The sequence below is a fragment of the Bactrocera neohumeralis genome, chromosome 2 (genome assembly GCF_024586455.1).
Source record: "Bactrocera neohumeralis isolate Rockhampton chromosome 2, APGP_CSIRO_Bneo_wtdbg2-racon-allhic-juicebox.fasta_v2, whole genome shotgun sequence".
In the NCBI taxonomy this organism is placed as follows: Eukaryota; Metazoa; Arthropoda; class Insecta; order Diptera; family Tephritidae; genus Bactrocera; species Bactrocera neohumeralis.
In genome coordinates this window covers 28,620,476-28,639,315 of record NC_065919.1, presented here as the reverse complement: position 1 = coordinate 28,639,315, position 18,840 = coordinate 28,620,476, and the positions used below count along the sequence as shown (strand labels likewise).

Below are 18,840 nucleotides of genomic sequence, written 5' to 3'. Positions count from 1 at the left end.
CGTCGACTTAGTATCCGCGGTGCAGGAAGAACTAGTTGCAGCATGCGATGCAATTATGCGTAAAACGAGATACCTTAACAAGCGAAAGCCCGTATAGTGGTGGAACGAAGAAATCGATCCCTAAGCAGCCAAATAACTCATCGTCTATGAGGAAATTCGTCGAAGCTTTATTTAGATATCACAGGTGTGAGCACCACACACCGGCACAAGAAATTATTATTCGCCCTATGGTCACTGAACAAATATTGTAGCGTAATGTTGATTGGGTGGAGGATGGGTCATGTGTAGAAGTTCACGCAAGTGAGGAAAGTTCTCTGATAGCCATTCACTTGGGAGTGGCCAGAAACAATTCTTTTACTCATTGCTCAAGCAGCACACGACTTCCGGTCTTTGACCAAGTATCCTCTGGGTAGCCTAAGAACATCCGTTTGAAGGCGAGCTAAAGTGAGAAGGCGAAACATCCCCTACAAAGGGCTGTGCGCTGGGTTTGGGACCCGCCACGTAAAAAAAAACACCCCCAGTGAAAAGAAGCAACAAGCCTCGGATGAGTGACGCCCCTTTTGATGACGACGATGGCAACCGAAATAAGTACTTCGATTTGAGGGCATGCACCTGGAATGTCCGATCTCTTAATTGAGAAGGTGCCGCTGCCCAGCTGGTTGATGGCCTCGTTAGAGTGAAGGCGGATATCACCGCCGTCCAATATATGCGATAGACGGGACAAGGACTGATACGAGTAGGTCCTTGTGGCATTTACTACCGTGGCCATATAAAGGAGCGCAAGTTTGGTGTGGGATTCGTGGTGGGAGAGAGACTCCGTCGCCGAGTACTCGTACTATCATTCACTCCGGTGAATGAACGTCTAGCCACAATCCGCATCAAAGCGAGGTTCTTCAACATATCGCTGATTTGATCCCACGCCCCCACGGAAGAGAAGGACGATGTGACCAAAGATGCCTTCTATGAGCGCTGGCTCCGCCACGATGTCAAAATCGTTCTTGGCGACTTTAACGCCAGGGTAAGAAGAAGGCAAAGAAGGTATCTTTGGCACGACGGTCGGGTTGAGGCTGATCGATTTCGCCAGGGCCCGAAATATGGTTATCTGCACTACTAGATTCCAGCATAAGAAGATTAATCAATCCACCTGGCTGTCACCGGATCGAAAAACCACCAACCAGATCGATCATGTTGTAATAGACGGAAGACACGTCTCCAGTGTTTTAGATATGCGTGCGCTCCGAGATCCTAACATCGACTCGGACCACTATCTTGTTGCAGCCAAGATTCGCACCCGCCTCTGTGCAGCAAAAAACGTACGCCAACAAACACAAGGAAGGTTCGACGTCGAGAAGCTGGAATCACAACAAACAGCCGAACGATTTGCTGCTCGACTTGCACTCCTGCTCTCTGAGAGCACTCGTCAACAGCTAGGTAATATATGCGATAGACGGGACAAGGACTGATACGAGTAGGTCCTTGTGGCATTTACTACCGTGGCCATATAAAGGAGCGCAAGTTTGGTGTGGGACTCGTGGTGGGAGAGAGACTCCGTCGCCGAGTACTCGTACTATCATTCACTCCGGTGAATGAACGTCTAGCCACAATCCGCATCAAAGCGAGGTTCTTCAACATATCGCTGATTTGATCCCACGCCCCCACGGAAGAGAAGGACGATGTGACCAAAGATGCCTTCTATGAGCGCTGGCTCCGCCACGATGTCAAAATCGTTCTTGGCGACTTTAACGCCAGGGTAAGAAGAAGGCAAAGAAGGTATCTTTGGCACGACGGTCGGGTTGAGGCTAATCGATTTCGCCAGGGCCCGAAATATGGTTATCTGCACTACTAGATTCCAGCATAAGAAGATTAATCAGTCCACCTGGCTGTCTCCGGATCGAAAAACCACCAACCAGATCGATCATGTTGTAATAGACGGAAGACACGTCTCCAGTGTTTTAGATATGCGTGCGCTCCGAGATCCTAACATCGACTCGGACCACTATCTTGTTGCAGCCAAGATTCGCACCCGCCTCTGTGCAGCAAAAAACGCACGCCAACAAACACAAGAAAGGTTCGACGTCGAGAAGCTGGAATCACAACAAACAGCCGAACGATTTGCTGCTCGACTTGCACTCCTGCTCTCTGAGAGCACTCGTCAACAGCTCGGTAATATATGCGATAGACGGGACAAGGACTGATACGAGTAGGTCCTTGTGGCATTTACTACCGTGGCCATATAAAGGAGCGCAAGTTTGGTGTGGGATTCGTGGTGGGAGAGAGACTCCGTCGCCGAGTACTCGTACTATCATTCACTCCGGTGAATGAACGTCTAGCCACAATCCGCATCAAAGCGAGGTTCTTCAACATATCGCTGATTTGATCCCACGCCCCCACGGAAGAGAAGGACGATGTGACCAAAGATGCCTTCTATGAGCGCTTGAAGAACACCTATGAGCGCTGGCTCCGCCACGATGTCAAAATCGTTCTTGGCGACTTTAACGCCAGGGTAAGAAGAAGGCAAAGAAGGTATCTTTGGCACGACGGTCGGGTTGAGGCTGATCGATTTCGCCAGGGCCCGAAATATGGTTATCTGCACTACTAGATTCCAGCATAAGAAGATTCATCAATCCACCTGGCTGTCTCCGGATCGAAAAACCACCAACCAGATCGATCATGTTGTAATAGACGGAAGACACGTCTCCAGTGTTTTAGATATGCGTGCGCTCCGAGATCCTAACATCGACTCGGACCACTATCTTGTTGCAGCCAAGATTCGCACCCGCCTCTGTGCAGCAAAAAACGCACGCCAACAAACACAAGGAAGGTTCGACGTCGAGAAGCTGGAATCACAACAAACAGCCGAACGATTTGCTGCTCGACTTGCGCTCCTGCTCTCTGAGAGCACTCGTCAACAACTCGGTATAAGGGAACTGTGGGACGGCATTTCAAACTCCTTACGTACAGCTGCAACCGAAACCATTGGTTTACGGAAAATGCAAAAAAACAGCTAGTACGACGAAGAGTCCCGTGTTGCAGAGGAGAGAAAACAGGCTGCTTACCTCGCAACGTTACGATCGACCACAACGCGTGCGGGATGGGATAGATACCGAGAGTTGAAGAGGGAATCGAGACGCATTTGTAGACAGAAAAAGAAAGAGACCGAAATGTGTGAGTATGAAGAGCTTGATAAGCTGGCCGACAGGGGTAATGCTCGAAAATTCTACAAAAAAGAAGGCGGCTAACTGAAGGTTTCAAGACCGGAGCATACTCTTGTAGAACCCCCAAAGGTGATCTAGTGACCGATGCCCAGAGCATACTTAAATTATGGAGGGAACACTTCTCCAGCCTGCTGAATGGCAGTGAACGCACAATGCCAGGAGAAGGCGAACCCGATTCCCCAATCGATGACGATGGAGCAGACGTTCCATTGCCAGACCATGAAGAAGTTCGAATAGCAATTACCCGTCTGAAGAACAACAAAGCAGCGGGGGTCGATGGATTACAGGCCGAGCTATTCAAACAAGGCGGCAAAGAACTGATAAGGAGCATGCATCAGTTTCTTTGTAAAATATGGACGGACGAAAGCATGCCCAACGATTGGAATTTAAGTGTGCTCTGCCCAATCCACAAAAAGGGAGACCCCACAATCTGCGCCACCTACCGTGGGATAAGCCTCCTTAACATCGCATCGCGTATAAGGTTCTATCGAGCGTATTGTTTGAAAGATTAAAGCCCACCGTCAACAAACTCATTGGACCTTATCAGTGTGGCTATAGACCTGGAAGATCAACAACCGACAAGATATTTACCAAGCGCCAAATTTTGGAAAAGACCCGTGAAAGGAGAATCGACACACATCACCTCTTCGTCGATTTCAAAGCTGCTTTTCTCAGCACGAAAAGGAGCTGCCTCTATGCCTAGGTTTCAGACAAGGCGACTCCCTATCGTGCGACTTCTTTAACCTGCTGCTGGAGAAAATAATTCGAGCTGCAGAACTTAATCGAAAAGGTACAATCTTTTATAAGAGTGTACAGCTGCTGGCGTATGCCGATGATATATGTAGATATTATCGGCTTCAACCCCCGCGCCGTTAGTTCTGCTTTCTCCAGACTGGACAAGGAAGCAAAGCAAATAGGTCTGGCAGTGAACGAGGGCAAGACGAATTATCTCCTGTCATCAAACAAACAGTCGTCGCACTCGCGAATTGGCACTGACGTCACTCTTGACAGTCATAACTTTGAAGTTGTAGATAATTTCGTCCACCACCAACAATATCAGCCTGGAATCCAACGCAGAATAACTCTTGCCAACAGGTGCTACTTCGGCCTGAGTAGGCAATTGAAAAGTAAAGTCCTCTCTCGATGAACAAAAGCCAAACTCTATAAGTCACTCATAATTCCCGTCCTGCTACATTGTGCAGAGGCTTGGACGATGACAACAACTGATGAGTTGACGTTGCGAGTTTTCGAGAGAAAAGTTCTGCGAAAGATTTACGGTCCTTTGCGCGTTGGCCACGGCGAATATCGCATTCGATGGAACGATAAGCCGTATGAGATATATGACGACATTGACATAGTTCATCGAATTAAAAGACAGCGGCTACGCTGGCTGGTGCCATGTTGTCCGAAAACGAAAACGACTGGCGCGCTGTTGTTAACTCGACGCTATAATCGCCGGGGGAAGCGAGGTCTAGACCAATGTTGATTGGAAGGACCAGGTAAGAATTATCAGGGTTAAAACGCCGATATAAATCTTAAAATTTAGCCTTTTCGTAGCGAAGATGTAACCGGCTGGCGCGCTGTTGTTAATTCCAATATACAAACGCGTATGTTTGGGAATGTTCTACGTCAATGTTGATTACGTAAAGGCAACAAAACGTCTCTTGAATTATTCTTGATTAAAACGCCGATATAAATCAAACTCTAGCCTTTTCTCAGATTAAAAGCCGGTCTGTCTTGGTTGAATCAATATATATTCGCTTGTTTGGGAATGTTCATACCCTTGCAACGCAACCAGGCAACAAAACGTCTCTTGATTATTCTTGATTACTGTCTACGGATCAAACTCTGCCCTCTCTCAATTAATTGACAACAATTCAAATTTAATCTCTTTTTCTCTTGGCTAATGTCTCGAAAACAAAAATATAAATCATAGTAAAATAAGAGTTTCTTCTTGGGATTGGGATCAAAGCGGAATTGGTCTTAGATGAGCATATTTGATGGGACAGATAAAGTTTAACCAACTTCATATATGATGAAAGTTAACTGTCTCTCAATGAATGACCTTGGGTGTCATTTTAGGATGTATTTCGGATATCGTTATTCATTTCTATATCGCTTTCTCTCCTGGAAGTGTGATTTATACGAAAAAATACCTACAGATATCAGATAAAGAATAAGGTAGTCAATGTGACCCTTTGCTTATTTGGCCCCTCCTCTTTTCACATACTTCATCTATTCCAATGGTTTTAAGAGGTCTGATTGATATTGTTTCTGAACTTTTTTACATTGTATTCTCCCAAAAACAGCTACGCTTGGCGAAGTCCAAAACGGCGAAATTATGCAGAATGCGATCCTGTCGGCTTATTTGCCCTACTTTCCTAGCTGGATGGTCACCAATCTGTAACTTTTGTTGTTGTTGGAGCGCCAGAGAGCACCCCTGAGGTAGCCGCTCCCAGGATAGCTGGGTCCACGTAACCGGAATGAACCCAGATTTACTAACCAGCCAAAGACTGTCAGCTCGGCAGAATTCTGCCACTATAACAACAACAACAATCTCCGAAGTAATTTGAAGAAATGCTGCCAAGTTGACCGTCATTGGCCGAAAAAATAACCGAGCGTACGTAGACAGGACTGTCACGAATTGAGCACCGAGGACAATGATGCTCTAAAGATTCGAAAGCTATGTGCAAAGTGGGTGAGCGCTCTTTAATCGTAATAAAACCGAATTTTTGCGTCGGTGTGTAACAATAGCTCCATCATTTCCCACTGGAGTCTAATCGACTGTTATTCTAGTGGACTGCACATGATGCACCGGTTCTCAGGCGTGGAAAGACGAAAAAGTCGGATGGAAAGGTTATGACATCAGTCTTTTGGCTAAATTTAAATCCGAGTACCTTCTTCTTACAAATTGTAAGCTGGAATATGCTTCTTTCCTTTTGATATCCTACAATATTTAATGTCAACCGATAGTTTATGCAATTACCGACAACATTTTTAACTGCTTTGTTAATTTTGTTTTTTTTTACACAATTTGCATTTATTTGATATTCATAAAAACATGCAACATTACCGCATTTGAATGTTGAAAGTATGATGTGTTGTCATGAATGCAAGATACTAAAATTCAATTTGAACTAAATAATAATTAAATGAAAAACTAACTATTATAAAAGTATATCATAAAGCATAGCGGCAAAATTCGTACAAAGCCCATGCACATCACAATTTTTCTAAAGTTCGGTGTGAGCATATTCATTGTGTGATTCTTTATCCTTTGGTACAATAAATAAACCCTCTGCTGTTGTCCATCGGGTGCCGTGCTGAGAACTGCTAAAACCGACAATCTCCATTTGGCCAGAAATTGGTCTTCCAAACGAACGTCCAGACATTCCCAAATAACTGCCTGTGTCTAAATGCCGCAAGCGCACATGAGCATCACGTACCCATTCATCATTGGAACAAATTACTTCCCAATGATCACCGGTGTCACCTACACCATCATCCCCATAGGCCGATACTTCCTGTTCACCAGATAAGGGTGAGGGAAAATGATGGGAATGTAAATTCTTCTTGGTAGTTAAATGCTCTAAGCGTATAATGTCGCCACATTGTATAGGTTCGCCACGTTCACAATGCTTATTTGTTGGTGCCTTTATCACCCAATGACTGTTCACATCTTCTTTTAACTCAATTCCTGTCACCGATTGTTGGCCCGAACCAGAACCATATTTTACATCATGTGAATGCAAACGGGAACCATAATCTGAATTCAGTAGTTTTATTATTGAGCCGCATGTCACGAAATTGGTTTTACCCGCTGAAAGGAAGCCAAAAATGTTACTATAGAAGTGATAACAAAACAGCAACCGGAAAAGTACAACAAATATACACAACTAGTGGGCGGACCACCACCAATCACGGGCGACCACATCAAACTTACCAAAAGACACGGGAAATGTGCAAAATATAAATGAAAGGATTATTTCTAACGACAAATTCAATTTATTCGGGTTCATTTTCTCTTATTTTTTACTTAAACTAATTATTTTGTTCAAATAAATACTCGTAATTCTCTGTAGATGAAAAACGATAAGTTTACACTTTGTAGGGAACTATTGACTTCTATTTGTCAAAATCGGCGACCGACACGCAAACAAATGTCAAATTAGATAACACAAATCTGGCTTGCGCAAACAATAATATGTTGCCAGAATTTAATTTACTAAAAATGAGTTTTATGTCTTGCTTTTACTTTATATGCAATTATTGGATTTTGTAATTTTTAAACTGTGAGAAAACTAAAAAGCAAATCAAAATGGATATCATTATTACAAACAATTAAATCGAAGCATTATAACATATATATATTAACTTCAAAGTTAGAAATATCAAAATTTATTTTTTTTTAATATTGTTCAATTGGGGATACGTTCCGTGTCATCTGAAAACCGTGTAAGATGAAATAAAGAACTATATATACTTCGAAAAATAGTGTAAAAAATATTGAAAACTATAAAATTTCCGATATGCATACAAATTGTATGAAATACATAATTCATACAGGCGAAAGATTGGTAGATTAAGCAAAAAACAAAGAAATCTGTTAATCCAGAACTAAGAAATGTGTAGATAAGAGTTATCGAATAAGGCGATTTCCCAGTTACTACTATGTATGTTCATTTCAGCAATGGTGCTAAGGGCAATATTACGATTCTTTTGGCTAAGTGTGGTAAAAACAAATATAATTACAAGACAGTGATTTTGAAACCGTAATAGATTAAACATTTTTTACAAAAAAATTTTTTTCCAACCGTGTAACTTCAAATCCGTGTAAGCCGTGTAAAAAAAGTGTTGAGTGTATTTGGTATATTAAATAAAAATTCTAAAACATTTAGGGCATATCTTTATGATAAATATTCTACGGCATCACCCAAACCAAACAAAGGATGTCAACATTTGTGAACATGATCATAGAAAACAGCTGACAGGAGAAAGGAAAGAAAAAGACAAAATAGACATACAATTATTAAAATTTTACAAAATTTCTTATTTAATTTAATGAGCAATGTTTCAACAAGAAAACATGGCTTGTAGTGCTACAGTATTAGGCATTTTATGCTTTTCCTTCAGCGTTTTGGTGAGCGTTCAAAATTTTGCTTTGAAAGTTCATAAAACAAGGTATATTTGCAGTTGTCTACGGCAGATGTAACTCCGCAAAATACCACCAATCCAGTTAAGGCTGATAACAACAATATTCCTGCTGTCAAAAGCGCATTGAGCAGCACTTTAGCACCAAACATATTAAATTCCTTAGTGCAAGCCACAAATTCAACGCCCAAATGGTACATATTACAGTTTTTTAATTGTGATTATTAATAACTACTTTTATTTATCATTTGCTTAGTGTGTGTGATGGAGCTTTGTTACCTCGTCTAAGTGAAAATGGTAAAGTGCTGGAAATTTGTCCGGAATGTAAATGTCAGCATGAAGCAAGGAACACAACACTAATTAAGGTAATGTGCACCAGTTTTGTATACATACTATAAAGAAAGTGGCTACTTCAGAACTCCTATTATTCATATCGTAGTGGAAAAAATTTACGCATAACATTAATTAAAGGTTAAAAAAATAAGTAATAATAATTACATTACCCGAAAACTGAACTTGAAGAAATTTTTATTACAATTTTAATATTAATTTTACTATATATTTTAATAATTATATTCATTAATATGAAACAACTATATTGCCCAATTATATTTGCGTGCATATGTGTACATATTATTTCTCCCATATTAGACAGTTCAATGATCTTAGTTTCTAAATCTTTTAACAGGTCGTTGTCATAATCGTGATTTGGATTATATCCATACTTGTGATATATATGCTATTTCTAATTTGCTTGGATCCACTACTCAACAAGCGTGTGAAGGCGAATTATCAGGAGCACACAAATGAAGATGTACATATCAAATATTCCAACGTTCAATATAGTCTCTTAGTAGATGACAATAAAGATTCTGATTGATTATCTTTTAGTTTTCGTTTTCATGTTGTTTTTACATACTTTGTTGCACATATGTTTAATTTTACATAGCGTTTTGTATTTTTGTTATTAACACACTAACGACACATACATACATTTTAATTCCAAAATGTCCATTTCCGTTACCAATATGAGTTTGTATACCTAGTAGGCAATTAAGCACACACATACAAGTTCTACGAATTTACACTAACACCAAATTGTTACAATTTTATATTGATAGCTGTGAAATATTTAACATCTCTTCATTATTTCTCTTATTATTAGGATGAAGCAAGCGGTACTTCCCCTCCATTGCCGTCCGGCATGGCTAATCAAGAAATGAACTCGCGCGCAAACGTTTTGAATCGTGTTGGTCATCAAACGGATAAGTGGAAGCGACAAGTGCGCGAACAACGTCGTCACATCTATGATCGACGTACAATGTTGAATTAAATTCGTAGCGTGTGTAGTGAGTGTTCGCGTTTATTTTCTTTAATATTTTTGAATATATTATTTTTATTAAAAAATATATATAAATTATAATGTAATGGAAATATCTTATAACTGCATATTTACATATCCATATATGTGTCGCCACTATCTGCAGCTATCCACTTTTTTCAATGTGGCGACGATCTCATACGGGAAAGTACTTGTTTCAATATATTATTTCTTTTTCTTTTGACTAAGTAAATTTTGTAAAAATTCATGTATTAGCAGTAATCACTTTAAAATGTCGCATATGCCTACATACTTACGAATATTCATACGAAATAACACATAAATGTATATGGTAGAATTAAAGGATTTTAGCGAAAATATATGTAACATTATTATTGGAACCAGAAAAAAATGGAAACTAACACATTTTTCACCGAGTTACCAGAAAATACAATTCAGGGGAAATTATTTAGATCTATAACAACCGTCAAATACGATGTACACTGATAATACAAAAGACTTCATATAAGATCTTGATTCCGATCGTTCATTTTGTATGGCGAGAAGATGGTGATGTTCGGAAAGTGTCGCAATATTGGTGCAGTTATTTGCTTCGTAGAACGTTCCCGATATTTGTTCGATTGAAAAAGTTTCCCTTGCAAAAACTTTATTCTGATTGTTCAGTATATATGACAGCAATATGTTATAATAACAAACAACAAATAAGCTGCAACTCCCTTCTGGACACTGTCTTATCCAGATACGACCTCGACATACCAATCAATATAGTTATATCGCTCGTGCAATGACCCCATTCATGTAGCACCTCTCTCCTCCTGGTCCAACCTCATCGAAACAGCATAATTCCTAAGCCTATCTTTAGGTGATTTCTATGCCAACCAACTCGAACTTCACCACCCGATCGGCGACTACAAAGTTAATTGCTACAATAAATAAGCTGCTTATCTGTCAGGACTTGAGAAAAAATTAGGTGTGGTTTTTGTTGTAACGGCAGAAAACATTCCTGAAGTAATTTAGATGAATTCTGCCGGTTTAACAGTCTTTAGCCGGATGAGAATCCGGGTCCGTTCCGGCAACCTAGACGTGGGAACGGATTATAATGACGTAGAAAATTACGTGCGCTGTATTTCTAATGGATATTTCAAAATCTGGGACAATTACAAAATCTGCGATCTACACTTAATTCTTTTTAACATTTCTCTCGTAAAAAATGTGATTTGATCTAGCAGGAGATGCAAAAACTTAGTATGAGATATTATGCAAGCCTTTAATATCTATTAATGAATAAAGCAATTTTTAAAACATTATCTTTTATTTAGTATAAACATATATCTGAAATTAATAGCCTTTAACCAAAGTTGCCAATTGCCAGTTCTGGTTAACTTCGAAGGGTCCTTGAACAATTGTACCTTGAGCGGTGGAAACTGCTACCGAGTATTTCGATATCGCACGACAATCACGATAGTACAACACTTCCATGCACTTGCGCAGCTATTAAACAACAATATCATTAAAATTTTTAAAAATATTTATAAAGTAATATATATCGTACCACTTGTGAAGCTTCACTTTGCGACAGTAACCGACCTTCCGAGATTTGCTCACGCACTAAAGGCAAAGCAAAATGTTTGCCAAAACCGGTGGCCACTACATCGTCTTCATAAGCACGTCCGCGCAGATCCACATGACCCAAGAAGGGCACACCATCTTGCATGCCACCAACAACCATCTCTAGCCACAATGGATTGACACGGCTGCGACGATTGTACAGAATACGTGTTAGCCAATTGTACAGCGATTTAGGCTGCATTTCAATATCATCTTGATAACACATGTCCTCTACCATTTTCTGGTCTATACTTCTTTTCAGACTTTGAAAATCAGCGAAATCGCCTCCAGCACCAATGATGGTTTTTTCATTTATTTTGAAAACACGCTGCACATCTTGGTAACGTGCTAATGAGCCATAAGAGACGAGATTATCTGCAGCAATCATAACACCACCATCAAATTTAACTCCAATTACCGAGGTACCAGTGGTAATTGGTGATCTGCAAATAAATCACACAAATTAATTCTTGTATCACAACTGAATAATACATTTTTACTTACGACGAACGATTGGACCCATATAAACCAGGTGCTGTGATATTGCCGGCATTGATATCTTGGCTAGTGCCAGGAAAGTTATAAAATTGTCCAGGTACAGGGCCACCTTTCCATAATTCAGTTTGTATAAAGTTATTGTGTGAATACATTTTATATGATTTTTATACGAAAATTAATATTGCAGCAAAAACGATGAAATGCAAATTGTAGACAATGACAACCAAATTATTGTTTGACAGTTTTAATAGTTGCCACCCCAGGTGAAGTATTGAAAGCAAAATATTAATTTCCCAACACTGTTAAAACTCCAGACACATGGTTGCTGTAAATCGACACATGGTTAACCGCTGTAATATATAAATTATAATTATATTATTCTTTGTATAAAATTAATAATAATAATAATAATAACTTTATTTTGTACTCAGACCAGAGAACGTTTATAATTATAATTATAAATTATATATGACTAATTATAAAACAATAGAAACGACGGTAAATTGCCAGAATAAAATAGTCAGTGAAATTCGTAGTTACAAGAATGTTGGAGAGGCGAATTTTGTTAACGATCTAGTATAGAAGGGCTGCCGGATATTGCAGCGTAAAATTTTTCGTCTGGTATTGGTGGGGGTTTAACTTCTAGTACACCATTCACTAGGAGGGAGTAGATAGGTTCATTGCCATCGACATAATCCAGGAATTACATCTTGATGTTCTTAGAAGGCGGCTCAGCTTCTACGAAAACATCCCAGTAGAATGTGCTTGTAGAGGGGTACTTTGTGTTCCTTAACCGGAAGCATGTAAGCTTCACTATGTACATAGGTCTTGTGATATTAAGATGCAGTCTGTACTCTTTCGTCTAGTTCGTGAAAAGCGTGGTTGTGGATTTGGTGGAAGAGAGGTTTAGAATCAATGCAGAGAAGAAGCTAGAAAAATCGCTGTGATATCTTTTGAATACTTTTCATTAATTCCATTGTCATGATATTAATGGCAATATCGTAAAATCATCTGCGTTTGAGGAAAGGAAATTTCCCTCTGGTGGTTGCGGGAGTTTAACGATATGGAAGTTAAACAGTAGCGGGGAGTAGACATCAACCTGCGGAACCCCTTTTTAATTTTTAACTTAAAATCTTAACCTCGTCGTGGTACCAGACCCAGGTCGTGAGCGAAAGACGGTTGGCGAGTTTCCCTGAATTTGGTAGTGGTGGTGTGGTTTCTCACTCTTCCAACTTTCCTCGGGTATATAAAGAATAGTCAGCGACAGATTGAGAACCTTAGTCAGGTATTTTTAGAATCAACATGTTTATACCGTCTGGGCTAATGGACAAAGACAATTTTGCTGATGACGATTCTCCGTTTCCTACATTGTTGCTGTTTTAGCAATAGAGATCACGCAAAAAATCCGATATTTCGGAATTGTCGAGACGAGTCATTTAGAAGTTACAATTTAAGTTGCTGCCACTAAACGGTTTCAATTATTGAGCAACTACCCAACACTATATGTATAAAGTTTAAATCGAAGAAACTAGGTAAGGTTAGGCTCAATGACTGAATCGGGAATTGATCTTGGACTACCATAAGCAGGAGAAATCCCAGAAACACAAACTGGGTTCTTTTTTTGCAGATATTATTAGGCAAGGGATAACTCATATCACACTTCTTGAATAGGACGTGCCTATATTCACGAATGCTCCTCATACAGCTTTTCAACACGCTTGGCCTACTCTGCATAAAACGGAGCCCCCTTGGTGGAACAATGAGCTTGGCTCTTGCAGACGCAGAGTACGGGAATGTATCAACTTGACAAAGCTAGCAGAAAGCGAAGACTTTATATAAAGATCTTCTAAAGGACTACAAAAAGTTGGTGCACAAAGTGACAGTCTGAGAAGAACTTTTGTAATAGCTTTGAAAAGAGAAACGAGGTGGGGACGCTTAGAAAACTATTATTCAAAAGCTCCGCCTCGTTCGGTCTAATTCGCTAGAGTGGACGGACAATGAAAATAATGGTGTATCAAGCTTTCTGTTGTTGTTGTTTTAACGGAAATTCAATCCCCGTTGGGATGGTAAATGTCATTTGTGTTGTCGTCGATGTCATCTAACGGTAGGCCCAAGAAACGTGCTGTTTCGACGGGTTCGGACCAAAGGGAGGAGGGTGTTAGATGGGTGGGGTTTATGGGGCATGCAAAGAGGTGGTCAGTATCATGCGGAGACTCGTTGCATGCAGGACATACGTCGGGTATGTCAGGGTCTATTCTGGATAAGTAGGAGTTTAACCTGCTACAGTATCCAGAACGAAGTTGCGCAAGGGTCACACGCGTTTCTCGCGGCAGCTGGAGCTCTTCGTCTGCGATGGGTGGTGGTTTGACTCCAAGCTGTGAATGGCGGTCAGTACCTGTCGGTCAAAGTTAGTTGCGTCCGAAGTCCGGTCGGCGTACTGTACGACGTCGTCGACGTAATCCAGGAATGACCTTTTGATGCTCCTAGGAGGCGGTTCCGCTCCAAGCAGATGACTGCAGGGGTGATTTCTGCGAAAGCATCCCAGCAGGAACTGCCTGGAGAGGAGTTCATTATGCTCCTTAACTGGGAGCATAAGCGTCTCACTGTGGAGGTGTTCAATGGGAGACATCAAAAGACATCCTGTAGTGGTCCGGAGTGCAGTGTTTTGACAGGTCTGTAGTTTCCTCATCTGCGTACCACTGCATCCAGGCGACCATATGGGGGCTGCGTAATTGAGGACCGGCCGGCCGATTGCCTTGTATGTTGCCAAAAACGTTTCTTTGTCTTTTCCCCATGTGCTGCCGGCTAGCGACTTGAGGATTTTGTTGCGGCTCTGTACTTTGGCGATAATCGCGGTCGTATGAGGAGAGAAGGAGCATAGACTGTCGAATGTTACACCTAAAATCTTAGGATTGTTGACAGTCGGAATTTTGACGCCGTCGACTGCAATGTTAAGCTCAAGTCTATACTCCTTCGTCCAGTTTGTGAATATGGTCGCTGTGGATTTGGTGGGGGAAAGTGTGAGATTTCGTGCAGTGAGGAAACGAGAAAGGTCGGAGAGGTAGCTGTTTACCTTCGAACACATGCCATCGATTCCATTGCCCGACGCCAATATCGTGCAGTCATCAGCGTACGAGGTTATGGAAACTCCTTCTGGTGGTTGTGGGAGTTTCGAGATGTAGAAGTTAAACAGTAGTGGGGAGAGGACACCACCCTGCGGAACCCCTGTTTAATTCTTCTCAGTTTAGATGTTTTACCTCGAAATAGTACGGATGACTGGCGACCGCTCAGATAGTTCATGGTCCACCTCTTTAGCCCTGGAGGGAGCGTAGTTGTTTCGATGTCCTGCAGTAGCGTTGTGTGATTGACCGTGTCAAAAGCTTTTGACAGGTCCAACGCTACGAGGATCGTTCTTTCGCAGGGTGGTTTCTGGTTGAGGCCACGAACTATCTGGGCGTTTATGACGCTAAGTGCTGTGGTGGTGCTGTGCACTTTTCGGAATCCATGCTGGTGGCTGGCTAGGCTCAGGTGGTGAGTGAAGGTCGGGAGTAGCAAGGCCTCAAGTGTCTTCACTACTGGGGAGAGGAGAGTTATCGGTCGATAAGATTCCCCTTTGTTGGCGGGTTTCCCAGGTTTCAGTAGTGGGACCACTCTTCCGACTTTCCACACATCGGGTATTTGAAGAGTGGTCAGCGACAGATTGAGGACCTTGGTGAGATATCCTACTCCCGTCGAGCCTAGATGCTTTAGCATTAGCATGTTGATTCCATCAGGGCCAATGGATTTAGATGATTTTGCTTTTTTGATGGCACCCTGAACCTCCTCATCGGTGAAAGTAAGTGGCGCGCCTTCGTTTGGCATTTTGCGCAGCCGTCGGTTAACACATCGTTTAGCTTTGTCTACCGAAGGGTGCAGTGTAAATTGCCGGCTAAAATAGCTCGCGCACTTCTTCGGGTCCGAAGAGGCATGACCATTGAATTGAACTTCAACTCGGTCGTCATGTCTCTTCGGGTTAGACAGAGCTTTGACAGTAGCCCAAAGCTTACTCACTCCGGTGGAGAGGTTGCAGGACTTCAGGTGCTCCATCCATTTCGTCCGCTTATGTTGGTTTACCATTCGCCGAATCTCCAAATTGAGATCCCTTATTCGGGGATCCCCGGGATCGGCATGGCGTAAGGTGTCGCGCTCATTAGCTAAAACGGCTGCTTCGGCTGGGAAATTGGGGCGGATTTCCGCGATTCTTCCAGCCGGGATGAAGCGAGCGGTTGCTGCTGCGATCACCTTGCGGAATTGACGTTCGCCAACGCCTACGTCCATAGGAATGGGTAGAGCGTTGAAGGTACTCTCAGTAAATTCTGTGAAGCCGACCCAATTAGCTTTGTTAAAGTTAAAATAGTTGCGGTTGTCCACAGAAACAAAATCGGGAGGCTTCTCGATCGAAATAATTATGGGCAGATGGTCTGATGCGAGAGTTAGCATAGGTCGCCAGGTTATGCTATTTATCAGACCACCGCTAGCAATGGAAATATCCGGCGAGCTATTACAGGTGCCCATAACACTGGTGGGGGCTTCGTCATTCATTGTGCAGAATGTCGAATCGTCAATCTGTTCCGTCAGCTCCATCCCCCTACGATCATTTGACAGGCAGGAATGCCAAAGATCGTGGTGCGCGTTAAAGTCGCCTAGTACCAAGCGGTTTTCACCACGAAGTAGCGCACCTATGTTCGGGTGATATCCTGTTGGGCAACATGTAACTGGAGGGATGTATATATTAAATATTTCGAGCTCGACATCGCCTGACCGGATAGCTATACCCTGACATTCTAGGGTAGTATCCCTGGGGTCGATGTCTACATCGATTAGACGATACTGCACGGTGTTGTGCAATATGAAAGCTAGGCCACCACCATTATCTCGCTCGCGATCTTTACGTATAACGTTGAAACCTGCACAACTCAGAAGATCTGAGCGGCTGTTTAACTTGGTTTCTTGGACCGCAGCTATCGATAGACGTTCCCGATTCATAAGTGCAACTATCTCCTCGATCTTACTCTGGAGTCCGTTGCAGTTAAATTGAAGTAGCCGAGTTTGTCGCGGGTGTCCGTGGGTGATCCTAGGGACCGAGGGGTGACGTCTGGGTGGAACTTGTTGCAGCTGTAGCGCCGCGGCGCGCGAACTGGGTGCGGATTGCACGCCGTAGAGAGTTGCGGTCGCAGTATTGCCTGGCAACATGGGGCCACGTAACGCGTGGTCCACTCCCTATGGTCGCAAGGCCTGAACAGGTCTTAAAGATGACACCATCCATTGCATGAGTTACACCTGATCGAGGTGGAGTTTGATGGATGACGGTTTGACACACGGAACAGACAGCAGAAAAAGCTCCTCGCGGGCCCGGGTGAAGGTTGGACTCAATGCCAGTTGCGAGTCAGGGACCGTAGGATACGGAGCAACCCTGCTGCAAGGCATTGCTCGGTGACGACAAACACAAATTAACACTTACCGATCCAAACGGGGTTAGATCGCCGAAAGAACAGCCCTTGGTCGGATGAAATCCGAGTCAATTCCGGTGCGTAGAACCGGCTGTCGTGGGAATCAAGCTTTCTCGAACACATCATTACGCAGAATAAAAAATAATGGGCAATCCGCTCACTCGATCCATACAAATCTCCCGGTATGGAAGGAATCATTCTAGTAATGCTACAAAGGCAGTTTGTCTATCAGTTCTATACTAAAGGCGATATTTACCCTCTTAACCTCTAGAAGGGTAAGAGAGGAATGGAACAACGTTAGAATGACCAAGGAAGTCTATATGGGCACTCTGAAAGGTGGAGTGATATCTCCGCCCCTATGAACATTATTCTCCTTTACTGGCGTAGACACCGCTTACGCGGTTATAGCCGAGTTAACAACAGCGCCAATGGAGATTTCAACCGAAGCCAGGCCATTCTCCACCTGGTCTTTCCAACGGAAGCGAGGTCTTCCTCTGCTTCCCCGGCGGATATTGCGTCGAATACTTTCAGAGCTGGAGTGTTTTCGCTCTTTCGGACGACATGACTTAGCCAGCGTACCCGCTGTCTTTTAATTCGCAGAACAATGTCGTCGTATATCTCACACAGCTCATCGTTCCATCGAATGCGGTATTCGCCTTGGCTAATGCGCAAATGGTCAAAAGCTCGTAACGTCGATTTATTAGATGTTGTCATCGTCCATTATTGTTGGTGTTGATACTGGTTTTAAGATACACGAAATTATCTACGACTTCGAAGTTATGACTGTCAACTGGTACGTTTGAGCCTAGTCGCGAGTGCAGAGCAGAACTAACGGCGCGGTTGTTGAGGCCAATGATATCGATGTTATCGGCGTATGTCAGCAGCTGTACACTCTTATAACAAATTGCACCTGTTCGATTAAGTTCTGCAGCTCGAATTATTTTCTCCAGCAGCAGATTGGAGAAGATGCACGTTAGGGAGTCGCCTTGTCTAAAACCTCGTTTGGTATAAAACGGCATGGAAAACTCCTTCCCGATCTTGATGAAGCTTTTGGTATTGTTCAACGTCAGTTTACACAGGCGTATTGCTCCTTTTCGTGCTGACAAAAGCAGCTTTGAAATCGATGAAGAGATGGTGTGTGTCGATTCTCTTTCATGGGTCTTTTCCAAGAATTGGCGCATGGTGAATATCTGGTCCGTTGTTGATTTGCCAGGTCTAAAGCCACACTGATAAGGTCCAATGAGTTTGTTGACGGTTTGCTTTAATCTTTCACACAATACGCTCGATACAATCTTATATGCGATGTTGAGGAAACTTATCTCATGGTAGTTGGCGCAGTTTGTGGGGTCCCCCTTTTCGTGGATTGGGCAGAGTACACTTAAATTGAAATCATCGGACATACTTTCATCCTACCATATTCCACAAAGAGCTGATGCATGCTCCTTATCAGTTCTTCGGCGGGAAATTGCTATTCGAACTTCTTCATGGTCGGGCAATGGAACGTCTGCTTTGTCGTCATCGATTGGGGAATCGGGTT

At 42.4% G+C, this 18,840-nt stretch overlaps 3 protein-coding genes across 3 annotated transcripts; 1 reads left to right on the top strand and 2 right to left on the bottom strand.

Moving 5' to 3' along the window:
- Positions 1 to 6,209: 6,209 nt before the first annotated feature.
- LOC126767979 (stromal cell-derived factor 2) lies at positions 6,210 to 7,354 on the bottom strand. Its single transcript, XM_050485817.1, has 2 exons — positions 7,159 to 7,354; positions 6,210 to 7,035 (listed from the first exon to the last, which is right to left on the bottom strand). The coding sequence occupies exons 1-2, from the start codon at positions 7,232 to 7,234 to the stop codon at positions 6,449 to 6,451; spliced, it is 663 nt and encodes a 220-aa protein (XP_050341774.1). The 5' UTR covers positions 7,235 to 7,354; the 3' UTR covers positions 6,210 to 6,448.
- Positions 7,355 to 8,186: 832 nt separating this feature from the next.
- Positions 8,187 to 10,067, top strand: LOC126767981 (uncharacterized protein CG1161). The gene is made up of 5 exons (XM_050485819.1): positions 8,187 to 8,355; positions 8,409 to 8,560; positions 8,623 to 8,731; positions 9,055 to 9,180; positions 9,532 to 10,067. The coding sequence occupies exons 1-5, from the start codon at positions 8,284 to 8,286 to the stop codon at positions 9,697 to 9,699; spliced, it is 627 nt and encodes a 208-aa protein (XP_050341776.1). The 5' UTR covers positions 8,187 to 8,283; the 3' UTR covers positions 9,700 to 10,067.
- Positions 10,068 to 10,956: 889 nt separating this feature from the next.
- Positions 10,957 to 12,054, bottom strand: LOC126767969 (proteasome subunit beta type-4). The gene is made up of 3 exons (XM_050485804.1): positions 11,821 to 12,054; positions 11,261 to 11,759; positions 10,957 to 11,199 (listed from the first exon to the last, which is right to left on the bottom strand). The coding sequence occupies exons 1-3, from the start codon at positions 11,964 to 11,966 to the stop codon at positions 11,047 to 11,049; spliced, it is 798 nt and encodes a 265-aa protein (XP_050341761.1). The 5' UTR covers positions 11,967 to 12,054; the 3' UTR covers positions 10,957 to 11,046.
- Positions 12,055 to 18,840: the final 6,786 nt, after the last annotated feature.

Bases quoted from the DNA above. Each gene is read 5' to 3' on its own strand.
- LOC126767979 (XM_050485817.1), bottom strand. From the start codon at position 7,234: ATGAACCCGAATAAATTGAATTTGTCGTTAGAAATAATCCTTTCATTT. The intron at 7,036-7,158 runs GTAAGTTTGATG...GCTTCCTTTCAG, and splicing joins CACATTTCCCGTGTCTTTTG to CGGGTAAAACCAATTTCGTG.
- LOC126767981 (XM_050485819.1), top strand. From the start codon at position 8,284: ATGTTTCAACAAGAAAACATGGCTTGTAGTGCTACAGTATTAGGCATT. The intron at 8,356-8,408 runs GTGAGCGTTCAA...GTATATTTGCAG, and splicing joins GCTTTTCCTTCAGCGTTTTG to TTGTCTACGGCAGATGTAAC. The intron at 9,181-9,531 runs GTACATATCAAA...TCTTATTATTAG, and splicing joins AGGAGCACACAAATGAAGAT to GATGAAGCAAGCGGTACTTC.
- LOC126767969 (XM_050485804.1), bottom strand. From the start codon at position 11,966: ATGTATTCACACAATAACTTTATACAAACTGAATTATGGAAAGGTGGC. The intron at 11,760-11,820 runs GTAAGTAAAAAT...ATTTATTTGCAG, and splicing joins TATGGGTCCAATCGTTCGTC to ATCACCAATTACCACTGGTA. The intron at 11,200-11,260 runs GTACGATATATA...GTTGTTTAATAG, and splicing joins AAAGTGAAGCTTCACAAGTG to CTGCGCAAGTGCATGGAAGT.